Source organism: Bison bison, unplaced genomic scaffold (assembly GCF_000754665.1).
Source record: "Bison bison bison isolate TAMUID 2011002044 unplaced genomic scaffold, Bison_UMD1.0 scf7180017864224, whole genome shotgun sequence".
In the NCBI taxonomy this organism is placed as follows: Eukaryota; Metazoa; Chordata; class Mammalia; order Artiodactyla; family Bovidae; genus Bison; species Bison bison.
In genome coordinates, this window is record NW_011494796.1 from 4,876,769 (window position 1) to 4,901,121 (window position 24,353).

Below are 24,353 nucleotides of genomic sequence, written 5' to 3' on the forward strand. Positions count from 1 at the left end.
ATCAGTGTTTAACATCTTGCCAGAAAGTAAAGAAATGCTTAAAAAGTGGGAAGGAGCTTTTCCAAGAAACATCGGCATCTACCTGAAGGAGCTCTTAATGACCAAAGCTGGAATAACTTCAGAAACAGAATGATAGTACTAGATTATAACCCAAAGGGAAAAAAAAAAATCATGAATCCATTATAATAAAATAAATTAGTGGGGAGAGGGACAGCTCTTCCTTACAGAAGTCCAATTAATAAATGTAGAAGAAATCAGGCAAATACTTCAGAAATAATTATTGTAACCAAGCAGCTAAAATTATTAGGTATGTTTGAGAAATCTATATAGTTTCAAAGTATCTCCCCAAGATACTTATCAACAAGGAAAAGATAGTAACTCTACAGTGGAGAAACCCAAAAGAAACCACTTAACCAAGTGGTCATGGTCAACATCACCTTGCAAACATACAACATCATGAAATGCATGATGCATTACGGACACACCTCTGTGGTATTCCTGCCAAAATGCATGCTCATTATAATCATAAGAAAACATCAGACAAATCCACATCAAGGGAATACTATTCAGGATAATTGATCAGTATTCTTCAAAAGCACCTTGTCTTTTTAAAGACAAGAAAAGACTGGGGAACGATTACAGAGACATAACAACTAAATACAATGTGGGATCCTGGGTTGGATCCTAGATTAGAAATAGTGGATAAAGTGGTGAAATTCAAATAAGGTGTTCAGTTACTAGTGTTATATCGGTGTTAAGTTCTTGCTTCTGATAATGGTACTGTGCTGTGCTTAGTCGCTCAGTGGTGTCCGACTCTTCGAGACAGTGGTACTGCTGCTGCTGCTGCTAAGTTGCTTCAGTCATGTCCAACTCTGTGCAGCCCACCAGGCTCCCCCGTCCCTGGGATTCTCCAGGCAAGAACACTGGAGTGGGTTGCCATTTCCTTCTCCAATGCATGAAAGTGAAAAGTGAAAGTGAAGTCGCTCAGTCGTGTCCAACTCTTCGCAACCCCATGGACTGCAGCCTACCAGGCTCCTCCATCCATGGGATTTTCTAGGCAAGAGTACTGGAGTAGGGTGCCATTGCCTTCTCCGAGTGGTACTACGGTTATGTAAATATTAACATTAGGGAAAGCTGAGAAAGGGACATATGAACCTACTATTTTTTCAACTTTTCTGTAAGTTAAAAATTAGTTCAAAACTAAAGTCTAAGAAGAAAGGTAGGAGAGGATAATATGGTGAAACCAGTTAGTGTAACTGACTTTTTTCTTTCCCTAGCTACGTTTGGACACTTTGGTATTCACAGAGCAGCCTGCCTGTGGAGTCTAGGACACGTTCTCGAAGCTGGTTCCTCTGGAAGCAGACACTGAAGTGGAGGTGGGAATTCACCCTGGCAATGTGCAGTCCTGGGCTGGGACCCAGCTCTCACACTGTCTGGGGGCACATGTCCACTCAGCCCCTGCCAGCCCCTCCCTGGAGTGCTTCAGGTACCCGTTTGGAACCTTCCAACCCTTGTGTCAGCTGGCAGGAATACAGCTGTCTCCTCAGTTCTACAACCAAGTGGTACTTTGACTCCTTGTGAGAGACTGGACAGGCAGATGGGAGGTGGCAGGAGCCATCCTGCTGGCAGAAGGCCATCACTGTAAAACCATTTTCTTGGCTGGTACCAGTCAGACACAGAATCAACTTAAAAACAAGACAGAGCCTAGAGGAAGACAGGATGCATGGGAGCTAACTAGGAAGTCACAGTGAATTGATTTCAAGTAGCTGCAGCTGTGATTATTTTTAGCCACAGGCTTCAACCAGCTTTCAAAACCGGCTAATCAGAGTTTCACAGTAGCTAGCAAGTAAAGCCAGCACAAAAATTTAGCTTTTAATTTAATTGACAGCAAGAATCTGCTTAGCTGGGAGATGGCTCGGAAGGCAAATCAGAGGAAAAAAACTTCACCGCAAGTTTAAGATAATTTTTCACATCTGCCACTTTTGAAAATAAAGACTTATTTAGTAAATCTGTTTCTGCCACCCCAGCTCAGTATTATGTATGCATTTTGGGTAAAACAAATCATTTCGCCACCTAAACTTGAAAGAAAAATAAACTGATGACAGTTAAGTTCTAACAGATGCCCCACATCCCCCCCTGCCCTCTAGCAGCGTATCCTGCAGGAAGCTGTTATCACAGCCTGAATGGGTTTAATGTATCCACAACAAGAGGCACAGAATAGCCAGGCTGGCCGATGCTGGGACCAGATTGCTGGCTGCTTCCTGAAGGGTCCAGGGCCGCCCAGGAGGAGAGGCCTCAGGAGCCAATACAGGGGGGTGGGTGGGGCGCTGTAACAATTTCCTCGACCACATCTCAAAGGAAGTAAAAGGGACCTGCAGGCGGAAGAGGTTTGGGAAAGGGAAGGGAAGGGAAAAGAGGGCGACTGGTGGCAAACATGACAGAGTCTGGAGTACACAGGAAAAGCCAGTCCGTCTTTACTGTAGTGAGTGCAGGATACAAATAGTTTACAACAACCTCTAACATTTTCTTAACCATTTGATAAAAAGTTCACTATAATATTTATTGTATAATGAAGGAAAAAAACAACACATTCAGGGAAAAATTGAGATTAACTTATTTTTTCTTAAAAGGTTCATCTCAAGGATGGCAACAAAGTCCAGCTTGTGCCGCCAAACGGTTTTACATGTTCAAACCGTGTACAGCTTCTTGTGTGAACTGTTGACTACAAACATTTACCAAATACATAAATCTCTTTTAAAAAAGCCATTTTAAATATAGCAAAGCAGTGTCTTCTTGCACAGCAAAGTGAAGAAAGTTTCTACAGAGAAATGAAAGTTTTACATTTGTAAAATCTTTTTCACATTCTAATCATCTAGCTTCTTATGATCCGATGCCAGGAGTTTTCTGGTTCCTTATTTACTATGTATTTCTTGTGCGCATGATGGTTAATACAGAAAATATGTTAATGCTTTATTAGCTGTCCTTACAGTAAAAGGAAATGGTAAAACATATATTGTTCTTTTAGAACAAACCCCTGATTTAGTCTCTTAACACAATGGACATAATTAGGGCTCAAAAGATGGAGTTTTGATTGGGACCATCTGTAGACATACAATGGTGACTTTCCCTTTCAATGTAGTACCAGGTAGACTGCTGAAGGAAGTACAGCTGCTGGAAACTGTACTTGAACCAGTGCAATTTACTCTAGCTTTTTTTGTTTTTGTCTTTTAGTAATAAAATACTTCATCTGCAGGGATAAAATTTCTTGCGATGGTGTCATACAAAACACAGGAGTCCAAAAAGGGTAAGAAAAGTAGGTTCTAAAGTAACGTGGTTCGTGTCTTCCCCACTCTGAGCTGGTTCCCACCAGGAGATGCGTGTGTGTAATGTGTTCGTACATGGGGCGAGAGTGCCTCTGTCAAGTCCATATGCTCTAAGTCACACTGGGCATATGAGAAAAGGGTTAACAGTCAAATACTCAGTTCCTGAAAATGGAATACATTGTTACTTGGTCAGTGTAATTGAAATACAAACTCCGAGCCTTGGTAATATTATTTTAGAAAACAGTAGTTGTACTGATTATAAACCTGCATAGAAAGAAAGACTATTGAGATACAGTCAGAAAAGCCATCTCGTAAGGCACACAAGAAAATAGACAGTAAATGTGAATGTGTTAACTCCTATCCCATGTACAGCAGAAGTTCATGAACATGCATAAATAACAACCAAAGAAGCACTGAACACTTCAAAGCTATAAATGGTTTACAAAGTGGTAAGGATTATCTTGGAAATTCAGTGTTGGGAAACTGCGTTGTTTCAATTAGGTGTGATCTCATGAAAAATGTGCCTGTAAGTTGTTCAGTAAAATAAGTATATTTAAAACAAAACAAAACAAATCCATTCTGAATAAAAACCAAATGTCTAAACCGATGAGAGGGGAGAGTGTATCACCCTCCCTTTTTTGGCCTCTATCAAAATTTACTACCCAAAATGTCATTAAAAACAGAATTCCACTTTGCAGCTGTGAATGCCACAAGTTTATCCTGTACCTAACTACCTATGTGTCAGCCAGGAAATCTGGCTGATGATTTGTCACAAACAGCATATGAGGAAAATGTCACAAGGAACGCAATTTAGGGGGAAAAAGCAAAAACGTAAGTAAAAATTGTAGGTAGCTGCTTAATATTAAGTTTAAAATATAAAATAGCAGTAATTTTCAACCCTTATTTTGAGTTTCTCAAGAAAACGAGTATTTAAAAATCGACGATGAAAGATATACAGGACTTTGAATTTTGTCATGGCACAAGCCCAGGGAACTGCCGAACTTGCTGTCACCACTTAGCTGTCTTCCTGAGAGAGTAAGGCCTTGGTCAGCATCTCAGTTGAGGGCATCAGGATGGCAAGAGTCATGCCAAGGATCTGCACCATGAGAGGACTTCTCCCCACACTGAAGTGTCATTCAATGCACAGAGTGTCCAGAATGATAGTTATCTTGTAACCAGCTGCATCAATCTATTTTAGAGGGTCAAGAAACAAAGATCCCTTCCCCCACAAATATTCTTCCCTAATCATTTACCACTTATAAAACCTTTGTGCTCATCTACTATTTTGCCATTTTCTCTAATATTAATTAAATTAGGTCAGTTTTTCTACTATATTTTTTTTCCTCACAAAAGGCAAGTTTTAAATAATGCCTTATAAAATCTGTTACAACACATTTTACATTTATGCAGGATGAACTTAACATCAATTTTTTTTGCCACTTTGCTATTTATATACACATATAAAATATATAATAATGCTTAACCCATACGGCACAAAGATTACAATGTAACATCACACATTCACCACCAGTGAGGGGAGAAACCCCTTTATACAATCCTCTGAAAAGACTGGGCCAATAATTAAAATCCAAAGTACAGTATATTTAACAAAATAGTAAATATTAAACAGTGAATACTCTACTTAATAAGGATCTCGCCTTTTCCCCCTAAATTGGCGGCAATCCACAAAAATATACTTTTTAATCTGGTGACCATACAATACATAGGTACTTACATCAAAGGTGATAATATATTTAAGATGCTATATACACAAAGAGTTTGGCTCAACTTTTAATTTACATATAGAATAATAAGTGTTCATGGCTTTTTTTTTCCAAGGTTCTGCTTGCAAGATATTTTTGTTTGTTTTTTTCCCCCTCTCAAAATAAAAACTAAAAAGTTAAAACAAGATAAAGCTATTCTCTAAAAAAAAAAAAAAAAAGTTACAACATACAGCTTTGGCTTATATAAATAATTCATAGCAGAATGTGTTCAAAAGTAGTGAATATAATTTTATATATAGTCATCAATTTATAAGGGTGTTTTCTTTTATATAAAATATACATGAGCTAAAATCAGTTTCTTTAATTTTATGATATGAATGTAAAAAGAAACTTCTGACATATTCCAATTATAACTTAATATATTAATTTACTGTTAATGCTCTATATCTCTAGGCTAATATTTTCTGAATATCTCATGCGTGTTTTCTATTCTCTCTCTTTTTTATTAGCTAAAGATCACTTCTTTGACCCAATACATTTTTGCACGTGCAAAACAGTTATGTGTGGGGCTTTTTTGTTATGTTTTTTAATATCAACAGCCCTTTCCCATGCACCTCTTTGCAATAGAGACCCATGCCAGGTTGGGTAATTAATATAAATGACATTTTATGTACAGTATTGCTTTCTTGGTTCCTGCTTTTCTACTGCTCTGTTCTACAAAGCATTTTTCTTAAGTAACTACAGTCACCGCACAGTTAAATAAAACAAGTAGGGGCCCTCTAGGTTTCTGCAAGCTAGTGTGGGAGAATTATATATAGGGTACATGTTTCTCTGCAAAAACTGGTTATCTTATGAAACAAGTAGTCCAAGGAAGTGCCAGACTAGACTCTGCCTACAGGGTGCTGTTTGCCGTGGTACGCACACCTGCAGATCTACAAGAGTTAGCAGGTAAGTGCCTGATTCTGTGTACGCAACACACACCCACACATACACACACTCACACCCACATACATATATATGTAAAGGGATATATATGTATGTATGTACATATAAATATATTTAACTCATGTCCTTATTTACCAGTTTAGATATGTAGAGCAGTTCACTGCAGTAACACAAAGTACAAACACCTGCCTGGAAGCCTTAGGTCACCCACGCATCCATCCGCATCCGCTTTACGGAAGGGCTTTCTCTGTCCTCAGAGTTTGGGGGCCGGCCGAGCACAACAGGAGAGTGGAAGTCGCCCCGCGGATCCTCCCGGTCACTGCCGTCGTAGGAGCTGCTGGAGCTGCTCAGACTGTCCACAGGGGAGCGGCCCACTTCCTGCCGGGGCTGCGGCTGTGGGGCCTGTGGCGGCGGTGGTGGCGGCTGTGGCTGCTGCTGCTGCTGGAAGCCTGATGGGGTCATTCGATCCCGGGGAGGTGAAATTGGTTCTGACTTAATGTTGATGTTTTGGTTGGTATTAATGGATAAATTTGAACCCTGAGATAACTGCCCTCCAGCACTGAAGGAAAAAAACAAAGATCTGTTAGACAGCTGGTTTGTGACTGCATCTGCACGAATGGGATACTACAGATACCACCTGACTGACAGACAGCCCAGGGTCTGAAACACTGCCATAACTCCCCAAGACTAGTTTTGGTGTTTCCTGCAGTGCTTCACACAGAAAAAATAACATATCCCTGGTAAAAACAGAAATGAGTAGTCAAGATTTCTAGTGGCTGGTTCTGTTACCTTAATCTTGGTACTTCTGTGGCTGAAGTTTCCAAAACAGTGTCAGTGACTGACGCGCGGGGACCAAAGTGGCAGAGGGACAGTGGCACCCTGACCCCAACTCCCTCTCCGCTCTGCTCTGCCTCTGTGATGGCACCCGCCACCTACGCTCACAGCAGCTCTCAGAAGGCAGCCACGTCACCCCACTCTCCAGACGAGTCTCAGAAAGGCTAAAAGAGTGGCTCAGAGGAGGACACAGTAAAGTGTGCACACGCCTCTTCCTCAGCCTGAGCACCAAGCCTTTTCTGCCTGCCTTTGCATGGCTATTTTTAGTATGCTCATTTAGGATGCTCTGCATACGCCCGAGGGCCAAACACCTGTGTAAGCAAAGAGATTTCCCTCAGATACCCTGGCCATTTCTCCATGACATGGTTCCCGAGTTGATGACCAACAACAGTGTGTACTGTGGAGCTACCAGGATGCAGGGAGCCTCTCCGGGGACTTTTAGGCCAAGAGGCTGGGAGGCTGGGTGTCCCTCGTGTCCTGAGCAGGAGCGACACAGCTAACCTGTTACGCTGTCCCCTCTTCTGGACTGTTCTCCTCCAGCTTCAACTTGGGCTGACTATTCTAGTTTTACCAAAACACCATTCCTTCTCTTCCTGCTAGTGATGCCTATCCTACCTGAGCACCACTGTAATCCCTTTTCACACAGTCTGTAAGGAACATTCTCTTGCGAACCCTTCCTGGGGAGGTACAATGTGTGCAGTGGACTGGGGTCAACCACATGAATCCCCCGTAGCCTGACCCATACATAAGAAACCCAGCCCCTACCACCCTTCCCTACGATCCAGGGATAAAGCAACGGGCACAGCTCATTTTCTTATTCTGTCTGTTGATGTTAACCAAAGCAAGGAAAGAGAAGGGTGGCAGGTAGGCCTGAATACCTTCAGGTTACCTTTCTTATAACAGTGGAATGAGACACAGGTTGGGAAGCGTAGGTAGAGGTTTGGTGAAAACATCTAGTCAGTTACTCACACGAGAGAGTTGAGGGCTGCTTGTCCTAAATGGTGCTGCTGCCAGGCAGACACCTGTCCCAGAGACAGCATTCCTGGCGAGTTGAAGCCCTGCAGTGCTGACAGGTCTGCACTAGTCAGCGAGTAGTCTAAAAAAGAAGGAAATGTTGCTTGTGTGTGTAATAAAAGGACCATACAACACCTGCTTTTCAAATAGTTGTGCCCATAATTTTCTTAGTCTGAAAGAAGCCAGGTACTTCATAGCATCAAAAAACTCCCTTTGTGCTTAGTCGCTCAGTCGTGTCCAACGAGCCCCCGAGGCTCCTCTGTCCATGGGGACTCTCCAGCAAGAATACTGGAGTGGGTTGCAATGTCCTCCCCTCCAGGGGATCTTCCCAACCCAGGAATAGAACCCAGGTCTCCTACATTGCAGGCGGATTCTCTACTGACTGAGCCACCAGGGAAGCCAAAAACAAGCTTATGGTCTACAACTGACAAAAATTTTCTTTTGGGAGGTTTCTAGGACCTAGCTATATTCAGTTGTCTGGGATTATTTCAGTAAAAAAGGTTTCAATTTTGTACTAAATATTTATAGCTTAATTTTTCGCAAAAAGTTGAGATACTTATTCCAGGATTGTAAACAGAAATAATAAAAATGCTGTCACTAAAAGATGTTCCTATACAATTGCTATTTAAAATATATATGCCCACCACTACCCTCATGAACAAAAGAGAAAACACTCCAGTTCATCCTGACTACAACTAGTTCAGCATGTCTCATATTTTTGAAGTACAGGGGAAACAGAAAAGATTCAGGACCCCTTTTCATGGGCTGTCAAGCTTAGTGACATAGACAGTATATTCACTATCATACAATTAACTAATTGCATTTTTTCGAAGTACAGGAACTGTCAAAGATCCGTGATTGCATGCAAAATCAAAGTTCATGAAAAACTTTGTGTTATAAGACATAAATGCTTCAGTCATAATCATTTTGGCCAAGACATAGCATGTTAGTTATCACTCACATATAGAGTTATTTCAGTTCAACATTAACATTTGTTTTTTTCCATTTAGTTCTAAAGACAGGTGGCAAAAGCTCTTCTACTTTTAACTTCTTTTTCAGGTCTTGAGAGAAGTATTTAAAGAAATTAGTCTCCCTGGTGAATTAGCATTTTAAAAAAGAACCTGAGTTTAAACAGCATAGCTGTGCTTGGGATCTTTCTTCAGTCACTGCTCTCTAACATTGCCTTGCCCCTCCCCACAGAAGCTGGGTCGGGGGGGTCCATCACACTGCGCCTTCCACAGTGCCTCCAAGTCCTTCCAACTACCCACTTGACATGTCTACTTGTCATGATGTTTCTCCAGACACATCAAGTCTGACATGATCCCACTGGACTCATCATTTCCTCCAAACCTGCCTCTCTCTAGTAAATGGCACCAACTCTCCTATAACTGTTCATGCCAAATCTGTGGGTGTTACCCTTGATACTTACTTCCACCACCAACAATCAAGTCTAGTCAATTCTAGCTACTGTCTCTCAAGCCTGCCCACATCTCACCGTCTCTATTGCCACCAGCCTAGTTCACACCTTTAGCACTCATTAGTTGGACTATCATAGTAGCCTCTTGTGTGGTCGAGCCATGAGTGCTGTAGTTAAGTGATCATACAAAACAAATATAGTCATGATACCGCTCTGCTTAAAACCTTTTTATGGCTTCCCAATGTCTCAAGATCATGTCCAAAAGTCCTCAGCAAGGCGTATGCATCCCAACCTCCCTCTGTGGTTTCAACTCTACAGCCATCTGGCCACGTCAGCCATGCTCCTGCTGCCTCTGCACACAGTGCTCCCCGTTCCTGGGGCACTCTCCCTACTCTGCCTGGCTGAGGCAGGTCGAAGCCTCTTCAGGTCAAAGCTTCAGTATGGCCCTTAACAGGATGGTGATAAATTACTCCTAGAACTATTTGTCTTGCGTCTTTCTCCTCTGATAGACCCTACGTTCCATTGTTAACTGTGCGCTCCTGTATATTGCCAGTGCCTGGCACAGTGCTTGTCACACAGAACACAATCAATCTGTGCTGAATGGATCCATGAATAAGGTAAGAAGCTGGGAGTGATCTTACAGATGGGCATGAGGAAGTGTCTATATGATTCCTCCACACAGAACTACTGTACTTTTTGAAATGTTGCTCATTTATTTATCCCTGTACTGACTGACTGGCACGTGTTTGATTCTTAACTATGTACAGAAAGGTAGTTGATATACTAATGAAAGACAAAATATAGATGCATGTTTTAAAAAGATAAATACATTAAAGATAATGTGGTAACATTAAACAGAACAGGTGCTCTGAGAGAGAAGTAAGTAGTTACAGGAGTGAGACTGATAAGGGATGGTTTCAAGAGAATGTGACTCCATTTTTGTGTTTTGGTAATTCCTTCTGGACTTTGGAAAAAATATTCTTTAAAGCCAATGGCATTTCTAAAAACAAATATAGTGGGGTATCTAAGTTTTCTATTGGAAAAACCTGTCATGAAATGCTCAGTAAACTATAATGTAATGGTGACACCCAGCTCAAGAACCATCTCCTCGGCCAACGCTCCTCTGAACATTCTAGCTCACAAATTTTCTACCTTCCTCACCTTTTCAAGATCAGAGTATAAACTGGTAACCTCAACAACTCAGGACTTCCCCTCCACAGGTTACCAACTTGAGTATGTCTCCTTTTCCAGAATAAACCTGGGAGAAAATGTATGTCCCTAGACTAGTGTTGCTCATATAGCTGGTGACCAGGACAATGAAACAGAATTTCTATGAACGTATAATCCCTGGCTTTACTCTAGATTTAGTTGATGGATTTGGACATTTTTTTTTTTATATTGATTGTTGGAAAAGGTAGTAGACATTTCCTAAGAAGCTTTCTTTTCAACAAAACCATTTAAAGTCATTTTTGTTTTAAAAGAACTACTTGGAATTAAAGCAGCAATCAAATATATTAATGGCTCTGCACCCCTCAGGGAGCTCCACAGAGCAGGGTGAAAGACTGTGCTACAGCATTTACCCTGAAGTCTGAAATTAGATGATCTTTATTAATCTATCAGAATCACAAAAATGCCCTGCCCTGTGGTCTCTGAAAAACTGGCAAGGTATTTTTAACTCTTTCTCTCGCTCCTCCTCCTTTTGAAGCATCAGGTGTTTGGCTCAGCTAGTGAGAAAGGGAAGCTCCCCCATGTGTCCTCTGCCAATCCCTAAATGGCACATCTAGAGAAACCTTCATACATCGGGCTCTCCACACAGCACTCCTCCAATCACTGCAGTATTTTTAAACTTATCTAATATACTCCCTAAATAGGGTATTTGTGGATGAAAAGTCTAAATACCATGAATGAGTGAAAAGCTCACCTCAGAAGTGAGGAGTGACTGGCTTTGAAGAGAAATAAGAAAGCTCCTGGTCTTGCTCCCGAGGCACAAACAGTAGAAACCAAACGGGCTATCACAGGGAAGAAAATGTGACCTGCTGACACAGCCACCTAGATCCACCTCCCTGAGTTCCGAGGTACCAAGGGATGCTGTCTTTCCCAAGGTAGGTTGACACAGCATACAGAAAAACATCTTATTTTAAAAGCTTGGAAGAGTGAGATGCTATGTAACAAGAACTACATAGAAAACACCAAGTGTTTTGCTCCGTTTGCTATGCGTCATAATTTGATAAGAGCTAGTTGTTTCTCAGGGGTAAGCAGAAGTTCATGCTGGGGAATCTTTCTATAATCAATGTGTATTGTGTAATTTTTTCAAGACTAGCATGTGTTTCATTAACATATCCAACTGTCAATCTAAGAAACTTGAAATAATTTCAATAAATATATTTTTTAAAAAATCACAAAAGTACACACTGAAACAAAACAAATAAAAAAACCCCACAAAAGGCAACAGGGCAGGCTCACCTGTGTTGTAGGCGGTCGGCATTGCTGAGTACACCAGGCCCTGCGGAGGCAGGCTTGGAGTTGTCACAGACACCACTGGGGTAGCTAGGGGTTGAGTGGCTTGAGAACTGCTTATCCTTTGGGTATTCTGTGAGAGAGTAGAAAAAAGTGTTATTCTATGAGTATTTATATTTAAGCTTAATATTTAAAATAGAACATTCAACTTAAAAGTGACATTTTTCACAGTTTTATGATGTGAACATCATTCCCTGAAGCAAGTGATTATGTGAAAACTTTAAAAATACTAATGAGAATAACTATTTAATTTTAAGGGATGTATTTTACATTAATCATTCATTTTCTCCTAGTGCCTTTTTCAGAGAGTTTATTGATGTCAGAGATACATCCTTAAAATAGAAAACTTGCATTAGGGCTGATAACACTTATATGTTAACATAAATGAGGATTTGATGCCCCTTATAAAGACTGCCAGGCTACCCTACCTAAGTAAGATATGTGTAGATTTTAAATACCTGAGGATAGCAAGGTTATCTGTGTATATATAGATTATAAGTCCATGACAGTCCAAAAGAGTTCAAAACTACTTCTATTTGCTGGATTTACAAATTAACAGGGTTTTAAGTCATAGCTTACTAAACTGCAGCTTGTATTCATATTTCCTTCCCTGAGATCCTGCAGTTAACACACACACAAATATGTATATGTGTATGTATTTAGATATAAATTTTTATTAAGATTTTTCTAAAGAGCAGTTTTAGGTTCACAGAAAAATTGATGAAAAGGTACAGAGATTTACCACATACTCCCTGACACTATACATGCAGAGCCTCTCCCATCATCCAACATTGACCTGTTTTTTAATGGCAGACTCAGCCATGTATCCCTTCTTCAGACGCTTATGAATGGAGAAGCTTTGAGTATAGAACTTTTAAATAAAATATAATACTTCTCATAGGGCTGCAGATGACCAGTGGTAAATGCTTGCTAACCAACAGCATCTACATAGCATCCTATCTACAGTGGGAGTGAAACAAAATGAACTACAGAATAATCAAGTCAGTTTAAGACAGTCACCATTCTCTAAGGGTATGGGTATGAAAGAGCAGTTTCTCACAACGCGCTGCCTCAAGCGAACATGTTCTAAAACTGAGAATCAGTGAAAGAGAGACTCCAAGTTTCATGTGGTTAGAACACAAGAAGGCTAAAGCATAACTCCAGGGTTTTTTTCTAAATGAAGAAATTACAGCCTGGTAACTGACATTTAGGGGGCCTAAGCCATATCAAAGTATAACTCAGTGCCCTTGAGATTACAGAGAGTCAGGATGTCATTCAGTTTTCTCTATCACTATTTCAAATGGTAATCAGATTGAAGACCTTTGGTTAGATCTAGATATTTCATATCTCATTTTATTTTTTTTTAGTTTGTATTTTCTATCCAATCTTAAGTTAGAGGATATTAGAAAGACCACTCAGGCTATACTGGCCTGATTCTTGTCCCAGATTCACTAATTCCTGAGCACTGGAAAAATCCTTCACCCTCTCCAAATCTCTTTGGTTGCAAAGCAGAGAAGATGGTGATCGCTGCACTGCTGCTTTGCAGTACTACTGTGAGAATCTAGTAAGGCAACAGTAAGAAGTGCTTTGATAAATTAAGTACTTCGGAAATGTAAGATATATCCTTAAATTGTTCTAAGATACTCTCTGGCCCAAGATTTCTACATAACTGGCTTTTTTTTTTGTTTTTTTTTGAAGGTAAATATCCACAGCTATTCCCTTGGAGCTGTCAGAAAGGAGAGTTGTTCTAGAATTGCAAAACTTCTAAAGGCATCTCTATAGCCTGGCTCTAAATGGGCCTTTAGTGTAGGTTCCAGGGCACTCACTTTGGGTCAGACCCACTCATGATTCTATTCTAGAGCTCAAGCCAATTTGAACAACTTTCTAGATTCTAACAGATTGTGTCTCTGATTGTGATTTGGTTCTGACACACAGAGCTCTGCATTTTAATTAAGTTTTAGAATTTGAATTAACTTAAGTTTTAGAGAATATCAATGACTATTTACAGTTTCTGGTTAAATGTTTGTTTCTTAATCAAAAGTATTTTTATGTGCTAGATTTTAGTCTTCAAATACTTAGAAATTTACCTTTGAGAATTTGTAATTGAGGGTATACTTTAAGGAATGTAAAAGTCAACATATAACAACTAGGTATACATTTTTGTCTCAGCGTCAAGTTAAAAATTTTAGTGCATTTTTGAGACAGAGATCTACTTTGAGAGAACAGAGATCTGTTCTCACAAATTTTGTCACTGAAACTTCAAGAGTCAAATACTAGGTGAAAAACACAGTATGCCATGGTCTAGCCTGGCTCTATCCATGCCCTACCTTCACCTCCACGGAAGTCTCCTAATGTGACCTCAAGATGGGGTGGTGGTGGTGGTGTGTGTGTCTGTAAAACAGTGACACTCCAATACATTGGTTCTACCCATCAAGGCTCATAATCTCAACGGCACTGATTTCCACAGCCACTAGAGGGCAACATACTGCTAGATAATTCATAAATTCACAAGGAAGCATTCATGATTAACTTCTTAAGGGTATAAATAGTGAGATTTAATCTAAGACACATTATTTAATCTTAAACTATCATTTGCTAATCATTATTGTATCAGTAAGTAAAGTATTTGCCTAAAAGATACTTAAAATCTGCACATGATATAATCCAACACCACAAGAATTCCATGGCCAAGAGATTTCCATGGATTGTATAGTCCTTGGGGTCCCAAAGAGTCAGACACGACTTTTACTTTCATCACTTTCGGTGTATTTTAGTTATCCAATGTGAAACCACATCCAAAACTGTGAGAGTGATCACAAAGTTAAAGAAGAATCTTTAATTTTAAGGACAGAGCACAACCTTATTTGAAAAGAAACAAATTGCGCAAAACACACCAGCATGCAAATATATGTAATAATAAAATGTAAAACGAACAGATGCCTTTCCCCCATGCTTTCATGCAATCTAAACCCCTGCCCATGCTAAAAACTAAACATTTTCAAGTCTTTAGTTCCCTTAAAGTCACCTAATTAGCAGCTGACTTCGAAATCAGATCAGTTCTGTGAGATTTGAGTTTTAGTTCCCAAAGAAAGAGCAACTGAAAGTTATTTTTAGTCAAATTTATTTTCTAGAAGAAAAGCCAATAGAAATCATTTGTTTTTGAAAAAAAGTAACAGCTACTATTAAGGACAGAATATCTTCTGATAGAAAAAAAGGAAGTTTGTGTATGTTCAATTAAAGACATTCGTTTTAATAAACAGGGAACCCCCTTGTGGTTCAGATTGTCTCATGCAGGATGAAATAATTCTAACTCTGTGAAAAAGGTGACCTCACCAAAAATGATGTAATCTTTTTGAAAGAAAGAGAAACAACACAAGACAGTGTGTTACAATCTGAGGAACTGTGAGGGTGAAGTCATTTTCTAAAAATATATTAATAATTTGGGGAACTATGTAAGGTATTTTATATCTTTCCTTAAAAAATTCTTTAACATGTCTTGTGATCACGGGCAGCTATTGTTTATAAAGGCTCTATTCCAAAGTTTCCAGAACAAATAAAACAGGTCAAGATATATAATTGTGAGTAGAAAAACCACATTCTGCAGTACCAGTGCTTGGTTCAGTTATTCAGAATGTTTGGACAGTATTTAACAGCAAGGAAAAAAAAAAAAAATCTGTGTAACAAAGGGAACATTACTCAGATAAAAACATTGAAAAGAATTAGTACTTTCCATATCTTTTTCAATTCCATTCAAGTAGAAACCCACACTCACCAACTCCAATTCCTCTTCCTCCGACTGCACTCAGCACATAAGAGGAATAAGAGAGTTACTAAGACTGTTGGTACTTGAATATAAAATACTTCTTTAGAAAAACATGTTATCTGAACACTATGAGTTGTCTGGAAATCTAAAGAGATGATTATATAGGCAGTGAGTACAAATATACATTATTTATTGTCTCTGTACCTGACTTCAAAAGACAGGAAAGATTCTTTTAAGTTCTCTAGGGCCAGGATTTAAAGATCCTCCTACCCCAGTTTGTTCTGTTCTTATGCCATGCTGTGATAACATATAAAAGGACTTCCTAATCGTGAAACTAGTTTCTGTTTGGAATCTGGAGAACGCTAACACTATTTTTTTGTTTTTGTTTGTTCAGACACTAAGTTGTGCCCAACTCTTTGTGACCCCATGAACTGCAGCACGTCAGCCTTCCCTGTCCTTCACCATCTCCTGGAATTTGCCCAATACTTACATCTAAATCTCCCATCCCTACCCTACCTGGTTACACATGTACATTTATCTTAATTAAATTCTGTGGTGGGCAGAATTTATTTTGTCTTCTTTTTTCCCACAGTAACTAACACAGTATTATGAAACAATAAGAACTCAAATATTTGTTAATAAGTATAACAGTTTTACAAATTTATATATTTATCATTTGCAAATATAATTTTCAAATGAGTATAATAATTTCAATGGAGAAAAGCCACATAAAGAAAATGAGAGGAGAAATGAATTGATAAATCATACAGAAAAGAGATGAATGAAACATATTGCTCCTTTTCTTTATACACATATAAAAATATTAATATACTAGAATAATCCAACTAGTTTTTAAAAATTATTTTACTTGAGTAAGTCAAGCTTCTCTGTCAATCTGCGAAAGGTATCTTTATAAGCATCAGTGATCCATGAAGTCCCAATCTGAAAGCAGGTTTATCTGCAGACAACAGTGTGAAAGAGGAGTGAGGCTCATCACTGACTCTGAAAAATAACTACCTGGCCTATAAACTGCTGTTTCAAACGTGGCAAAATCCTCTTCAACTGTTTTGTTATACATATCTTCACACATCTCCAACTGTTAAGACACAACAAAATACTATAGGTGTGTGTGTATTCATTTTTCACTTTAACCTACAGGGATAATAGTGTAAATACTGATAGTTTCTGGGGCAGATTTTAGAATTCCACAGAGATGCTTCATGAACTCTTAAAAAAGACCAAGATAACTGACAAGTTGCTAAATGTCAAACTTGTAGTTTGTCCATCAGTTTTGCAGTTTATTACAATTCTTATAAACATACTTCTATGCCTTAAATGAAACTTCCTATAGTTTTTATTTCTGAAGGATAGTGGCAGTATTCCACATCCAGTTCCTGAAAGACGAACCAAATGACTAGGATTCTCCACTATAAACATCACTATTTTTCTTTTTATAATCAACAATTATTTGGGGAGTGATATTCTGAGTTTTTTTAAATATCTTGTTTCTCCTTAAATTTTTGCTAACTTTAGTACTCATCCATTGACCTTGCCTTCAAGGTCTGCACTGTTGTATTATAATGGAGATTTGCCATTTCGCTCATTCTTTCTACAGGCATTGATTAGAAGTCTTCTCTAACGAAGAGCTGTCCCTTCTACATTTATTCAATCACTAAGTAACAGTCTCATTATTTTTTAATTCTTTGTGTTATAATGCAATAATATTATTTTTTTTTCTTTAAACCTTTCTTTTTTGAGCAGTTCAGGAAAACTGAGGGGCATACAGATTTTCCATAAACTCACATATACATAGCTTTCCCCATTACCAAAGTGGTACATTTGTTACCATTATCACCCAACATCCCTAGTTTACATTTAGGGTTCATTCTTGGTGTTGCATAATTCTATGGGTTTGTTCAAATGTATCAATAATTATAATATCAGAGTGTTTCACTGCACTAAAATGCTCCATGCTTTGCCTATTCATCCCTCCCTTTCTCCAACTCCTGATCTTTTTACTAAAAAAAAGAAAAGTTTTGCCTTTTCCAGAATGTCATATATAGTTGGAATCATGCAGTATGAAGCCTTTTCAGATTAGCTTCTTTCACTTAGTAATCTGTATTTAATTTTCCTCCATTTCTTTTTATGGCTCAATCACTTATTTCTTTTAGCACTGAAAAGTACTCCATTGTCTGGATGTACCAGTTTATCCAGTTACCCACTGAAGGACATCTTGGTTGCTTTCAAGTTTTGACAATTATGAATAAAACTGCTATAAACATCCATGTGCAAGTTTTTATGCAGGTAAATACCAAGGAGTGTGATTGCTGGATCATATGGTAAAAGTATGCTTAGTTTTTTAAGTGGAGAAGGAAATGGCAACCTACTCCAATATTCTTGCCTAAAGAATCCCGTGGACAGAGGAGCCTGGTGGGCTGCTGCAGAGTCAGTCATGACTGAAGCGACTTAGCATGCATGCATGCATTGGAGAAGGAAGTAGCAACCGACTCCAGTATTCTTGCCTGGAGAATCCCAGGTACGGAGGAGCCTGGTGGGCTACCGTCTGTGGGGTCGCACAGGGTTGGACACAACTGAAGCGATTTAGCAGCAGCAGTTTTGTAAGACGTCACCTGTCTTCCAAAGCGGCTTACCATTTGGCATTCCCACCAGCAATTTGTGACAGTTCCTATTGTTCCACAAACTCACCAGCATTTAGTGTTCTCAGTGTTCCAGATTTTGGCCATTCTAACATGCATGTAGGAGTATATCGTTGTTTATTTTGTGGATCATGCCTATAGTGTTATATCCAAAAATGCATCACCATACCCAAGGTCATTTAGGTTTTCTCATTTATTATTGTCTAAGAATATTAGAGTTTTGCATTTAAAAATTTTGGTCTGCAATCCATTTTGAGTTAATTTTTGTGAAGAGTCTGAAACCGAGTAGGGCCCTGTGGGGCTCCCAGGCACAGAGGCCTTTCTGTCCCCCATTTCTTGTAAGCAAGACTTTCTACATGCATTGATTACAATTCCTAAGGAAGAGCTGTCCCTTCTCCATTTATTTATTCAGTCACTAAGTAACAGTCTATTTTTTATTCTTTGTGTTATAATCCAATAATATTATTGTTTATTTTGTTGTTTAAATTATTCTAGATCTGGCCATTGGGAGTTCCTCTGAAAGGTTGGTTCCTCTGACTTGACATGTATTTCCTTATCTGCTGGCCCCTCTGGATCAATGTGTATTTTCCTGGCCCTAGCTCTACAATCGATCACTTCTGCAAGGAGGCTTGATTCCTGTCACTGGAGAATGGTGTTTAGAAACTAGGACCTGAGGGCTAGGTGTGCTCGGTTTCCAGGTGTCACTCATTTAAGACTCAGCAGTCAGAGCGAGGAAATATCAGATGTATTTGAATTCATGTGTACACACATCTATACTTTTGTATCTATCTGTATATATGTTTAAAAAAATACATTTATACTGAAACCTCCAACTATAAATCCAGAAAAATAGGGTTCATTATAACCTTCCCATTCACCTTGCTTAACTGAAACTTTCTCAAAAAACCTGGCTTTATCTACAATGTATAGTATTCACTTATTTAAGGGTGTGTGTGTCTGTGTGTGTTTAACAAATTTACCATCTTGAGCAATAGTTTCCAAAGTTATTTAGACCAGTTCATCCCCTTCCATACCATATCACTCATTTTTAATAATTATTCATGTATTTCATCTTGGGTTCCCCTGGAATCCTGGTTGATTTTTTTAACTGCATATAGTTAAAAAAAAAAACACTCTGTATTGTATAGTTTTGTAGGTTTTATCAAAAGCATAGATTCATGTATCCAACAATACAGTATCACATCCCCTCAAACATTCCCTATACTACTCCTTTTGTAGTCAACTTCTCTCCCTACCCCTGGGAACTACTTATCTGTTCTCCATTTTCCAGTCTGAAATATAAATGTAATCATATCTTTTGGATTTGGCTTCTTTCAATTAGCAAAATTCATTTAAGTTCATTTATACTGTCATGAATTAAATTCATCCTTTTTTTTTTTTTAAATTGCTGAGCAATATTCCTTTCTGCAGATGTACCAGAGTGTGTATATGCATTCAGCTGCTGGAAGGTTATTTCTGTTGTTTTCTTTGGGGGAAATTAGTGAAAAATACAGTTTCTGTGTAAGCATGGTTTTCAATTCACTTGAGTAAATTCTCTAGAAGCAAGACTGTTCAGTTTATGACAAATACATATTTAACTTTATAAGAAGTTGCCAAACTGCTTTCTGAAGCGGCCCTACTATTTTGCATTCTAAGTAGGAATACATGAGAATTCCTTTTGCTCTGCATCCTTGCCAGAACTTGGCACTTATAGTTTTTTTGGTTTTGTTTTTGTAATTTTAGCCACTCTTAACAGGTATGCAGTTGTATCATTCTGGATACAAGTCTTCTACTAGATCGCTGATTTTGTAAATATTCTCTCCTAATCTGTAGACTGATTTTTTATTCTCTGAACAGGGCCTTTTCATGGAGTGAATCTTAAACTTTGATAAATAGCTATATATCCATTTTTTATGGACTATGCTTTTGGTGTAATTCTCTAATGTTTTCTTCTGAAGTGTCACAGTTTTGTGTTTTACATTTGGATCTATAATACATTTTGAGTTAACTTTTGTACAAGGTATGAATTACACTTTGAGGTTCTGTTTTTGCATACTGACACTAAACTGCTGCAGCTCCATTAGTTGTACTGACTGTCCTTACTCCACTGAGCCGCCTTACTACCTTTGTAAAAAACCAACTGAATATATTTTCTGGGCTCTCTTTGACCTATGGTGCTCATCTTTTTGCCAGTACCACACAGTCTTTTAAAAAATATTTATTTATTTGGCTATGCCAGGTCTTAGTTGCAGCATATGGGATCTAGTTCCCTGACCAGGAATTGAACCCAGGCTCCCTGCACTGGAAACATAGAGTCTTAGCCACCAGACCACCAGAGAAGTCCCCCACACATTCACTACTGTAGCTTTACACTATGTCTTGAAACCAGGAAGTGTTAGTTTATCTTGTTCTCTTCAAAACTGTACCGGCTATTGTAGTTCCTTTGCCTTTCCACACGTACTTTAGAATCTGCTTGCTGATACCTACAAAAATCTGTGGTGTGATGTAAACCAGGGTTGTGTTTAATCTTCCAACCAATTTAGGAAGGAATAACATCTTGACATAGGTTTCCCTGGTGGCTCAGTGGTAAGGAATCTGCCTTCAATGCAGAAGATGTGGGTTTGATCCTTTTAGGTTGGGAAAATCCCCTGGATAGGAAATGGCTACCAACCTCAGTATTCTTCCCTAGAAAATCACATGGACAGAGGAGCCTGGCTGGCGATAGTCCATGGGGTCACAAAAGAGCTGGACACAACTTAGCAACTGAAAACAACGTATTTGGCTCTTTGGTTTCTTTCAACAATCTTTCATAGTTTTAGCATGAAAATCATATGGTTAGATTTGTAGGTATTTTTTGAGTAATGTTTAAATGATATTTTAAAATTTCATACTCCAACATGAAACTTCCACTTGAAGATTTTTTGGTAGGTTCTTTATGCTTTTCTACATATTATATCTTCTATGAATAATGTTTAATTTCTTCCTTCCAAGTATGTATGCTATGCATTTAATTTTTTTGCCTTACTGCCTCATCTAGGACTTCCAGTATAATGTTGAATATGAGTGGTGAGAATAAAACATCACTGTCTAGTTTCGAATATTATTTTACTACAAGACTGAAGTTTCCCCTTAGTAAGTGTATTAGTTGCAGAATTTCTGAAAACAGTCTTCATTAGGTTAAAAAAGTTCCTTTCTTCTCCTAGTTTGGTGAAACTTATTTTTATTATGAATAAAAGTGAAATTCTTTTAACATGGTAAATTATAGTGATAAACTTAGAATCAGCCTTTGGTCTGACTCTTTTTCTCTACTGTCTGTTTTAAGTTTCATTAATTTCTGCTCATTTTTTCCTTTTCTTCTGGTTCCTTTCAGTTGTTTGCTTTTTTTTCTCTCCTAAAGTAAAAGCTTACTGATTTGGGACCTTCCTCTTTTCTAATATAAATGCCATCAATTTCCCCTCTCAAAACTCCTCCTAGTTGGTCTCCAAAATTCTGATATGCTATAGATTTCAAAATTTCATGTTCTTTAATCTCTATATGTGGCGGTTTTCCTGTTGTCTTTCTGTTATTGATTTTATTATGGTCAGAGACTGTAATCCATATGATTTCTATTCTTTGAAATTTGCTGAGGTTTTATGACACTGGATACCCTGCTGCATGTTGCAAGTGCACTAAAGAAGAAATTTATGTTCTCCTATGCAAAGTGAAGGGTTCTATAAATGTCTCTTACATCAGGCTGGTTAAATATTTCTCAGTCACCCAGATCCTTAACTGAATTTTCTGCCTACTTGTTCTATCAACTACTGAGAGAAGAGTGTTGAATATTCCAACTATAATTATGGATTTTTCTCTTCTACTTTTTAGTTGTATCATCTTTGTTTTCTGTATTTTGAATGTTTACTGTTAGTTGCATACACATTAAAGATATTTCTTGGAATATGTAATATTCTTCTTTCAGTTCAGTTCAGTCCAGTCGCTCAGGCATGTCCAACTCTTTGTGACCCCAGACTGCAGCACGCCAGGCTTCCCTGTCCATCACAAACTCCCGGAGCTTGCTCAAACTCATATCCATCAAGTCGGTGATGCCATCCAACCATCTCAACTTCTGTCATCTTCTTCTCCTCCTGCCTTCAGTTTTTCCCAGCATCAAGGTCTTTTCCAATGAGTCAGTTCTTTGCATCAGATGGCCAAAGTACAAAGGAGTTTCAGCTTCAGCATCAGTCCTTCCAATGAATAATTCAGGACTGATTTCCTTTAGGATTGACTGGTTTGATCTCTTTGCAGTCCAATATGAGTCCAAGGGACTCTCAAAGTCTTCTCCAACACCACAGTTTAAAAGCATCAATTCTTTGGTGCTCAGCTTTCTTTATGGCCCAACTTGCACATCAATACATGACTACTGAAAAAACCATAGCTTTGGTAGACAGACCTTTGTTGGCAAACATCTGTCAGCAAATATTCTTTAACCTTTTTTATTTATTTTTTAACTTTACAATATTGTATTGGTTTTGTCATATATAAAAATTCTTTATGCTTGATAATATTTATTGTGAAGTCTACATTGTTTGAACTTAATATGGCTGTACTAGCTTTCTTTTGACTAATGTTTGCATAGTATATTTTCCTCCATCTTTTTACCTATGTCTTTATATTTAAAGTGGAGCCCTTATAGACATTGTATAGTACGACCTTTTTATTTTTTTTAAAAAACCAATCTGACATTTTGTCTTTTAACTGATGTTTATTACCATGTTTATTTGTATAGTTGTATTAAAATCTACAATCTTGCTAGCTATATTTCATTTGTTCCATCTCTTCTTCATTTTTTGCCCTTTCTCCCATTTCTTGGGATATTGGAGCATATTTTGTATTTCCATTTTATCTCTATTGCCTTATCATTTATACCTCTTTTTATTTCCTACAGTTTTACTTGGGTTTACAATATCTGCTTTCAGTTAATTTGAGTTAAACTTCAAATGTATACCTCATCATGTGTAAAGACCTATAAAAGTATATTTCTAATTCTCTGCTCTGTCATCATGTTAGGTTGGTACAAAAGTAATTGTGGTTTCGCACTGTTGAACTTTGCTGTTTGATATTGGAATACATTCTTAAATAAATGTGGTTATGTCATACATCATTTTAATGTACAATTCTCACTTTATTTTTTTGCTAATGACTTACGTTGTGTGTATGTTAATCGCAGTCGTGTTTGACTCTTTGTGACCTCTTGGAGCCTGCCAGGCTCCTCTGTCCATGGAATTCTCCAGGCAAGAATACTGGAGTGGGTTGCCACTTCCTCCTCCATAATAACTTACTACTTGCTGTTTATATTTATTTTAGACTAGAGAAATGATGTTAGACAAAAAGCAAATTCGAGCAATTTTCTTATTCAAGTTTAAAATGGATTGTAAAGCAGCAGAGACAACTTGCAGTATCAACAACACATCTGGCCCAGGAACTGTTAACAAACGTACAGGGCAGTGGTAGTTGAACAAGTTTTGCAAAGGAGAGAAAGCCTTGAAGATGAGGAGCACACTGGCCAGCCATCAGAAACTGACAATGACCAAGGAGAGGATCATCAAAGCTGAACCTCTTACAACTACAGCAGAAGTTGCCAAAGAATTGAACACTGACCATTCTACAGTCGGTTGGCATTTAAAGCAAACTGGAAAGGTGTAAAAGCTCGATAAGTGGGTGCCACAGGAGCTGACTGAAAAATAAAACTGTCGTTTTGAAGTGTCATCTTCTTTTATTCTATGCAAAAATGATGAATCATTGCTTGATGGGATTGTGATGTATGACAAAAAGTGGATTTTATATGACAACCAGCAATGACCAGTTCAGTGGTTAGACTGAGAAGAAGCTCCAAAGCACTTCCCAAAGCCAAACTTGTACCAAAAAAAGATCACAGTCACTGTTTGGTGGTTTGCTGCCTGTCTTATCCACTATGGTTTTCTGAATCCTGATGAAACCATTACATGTGAGAAGTATGTTCAGCAAATCAATGAGATGCATCAAAAACTGCAATGCCTACAGCTGAAATTGGTCAACAGAATGGGCCCAATTCTTTTCCATGACAACATCTGACCACACATTGCACAATTAATACTTCAAAAGTTGAATGAATAGGGCTACAAAGTTTTGCCTCATCCACCATAT

General features: G+C 38.3%; 1 protein-coding gene across 7 annotated transcripts in view; it reads right to left on the minus strand.

Annotated features, from left to right (window-relative positions):
* Positions 1-2,450: 2,450 nt before the first annotated feature.
* Positions 2,451-24,353, minus strand: part of MEF2A (myocyte enhancer factor 2A) — a 147,350-nt gene continuing 125,447 nt past the window's right edge. For 5 of the 7 annotated variants that reach the window (XM_010845826.1, XM_010845828.1, XM_010845827.1 and 2 more), the window contains 4 exons: positions 15,547-15,570; positions 11,721-11,847; positions 7,796-7,922; positions 2,451-6,551 (listed from right to left, as the gene is read on the minus strand). In XM_010845826.1, coding sequence (XP_010844128.1) covers positions 6,191-6,551; positions 7,796-7,922; positions 11,721-11,847; positions 15,547-15,570 — 639 coding nt within the window. In that variant the 3' untranslated portion in view covers positions 2,451-6,190. The remainder of the gene's footprint in view (positions 6,552-7,795; positions 7,923-11,720; positions 11,848-15,546; positions 15,571-24,353) is intronic. The other 2 variants (XM_010845830.1, XM_010845829.1) reach the window with 1 other exon arrangement.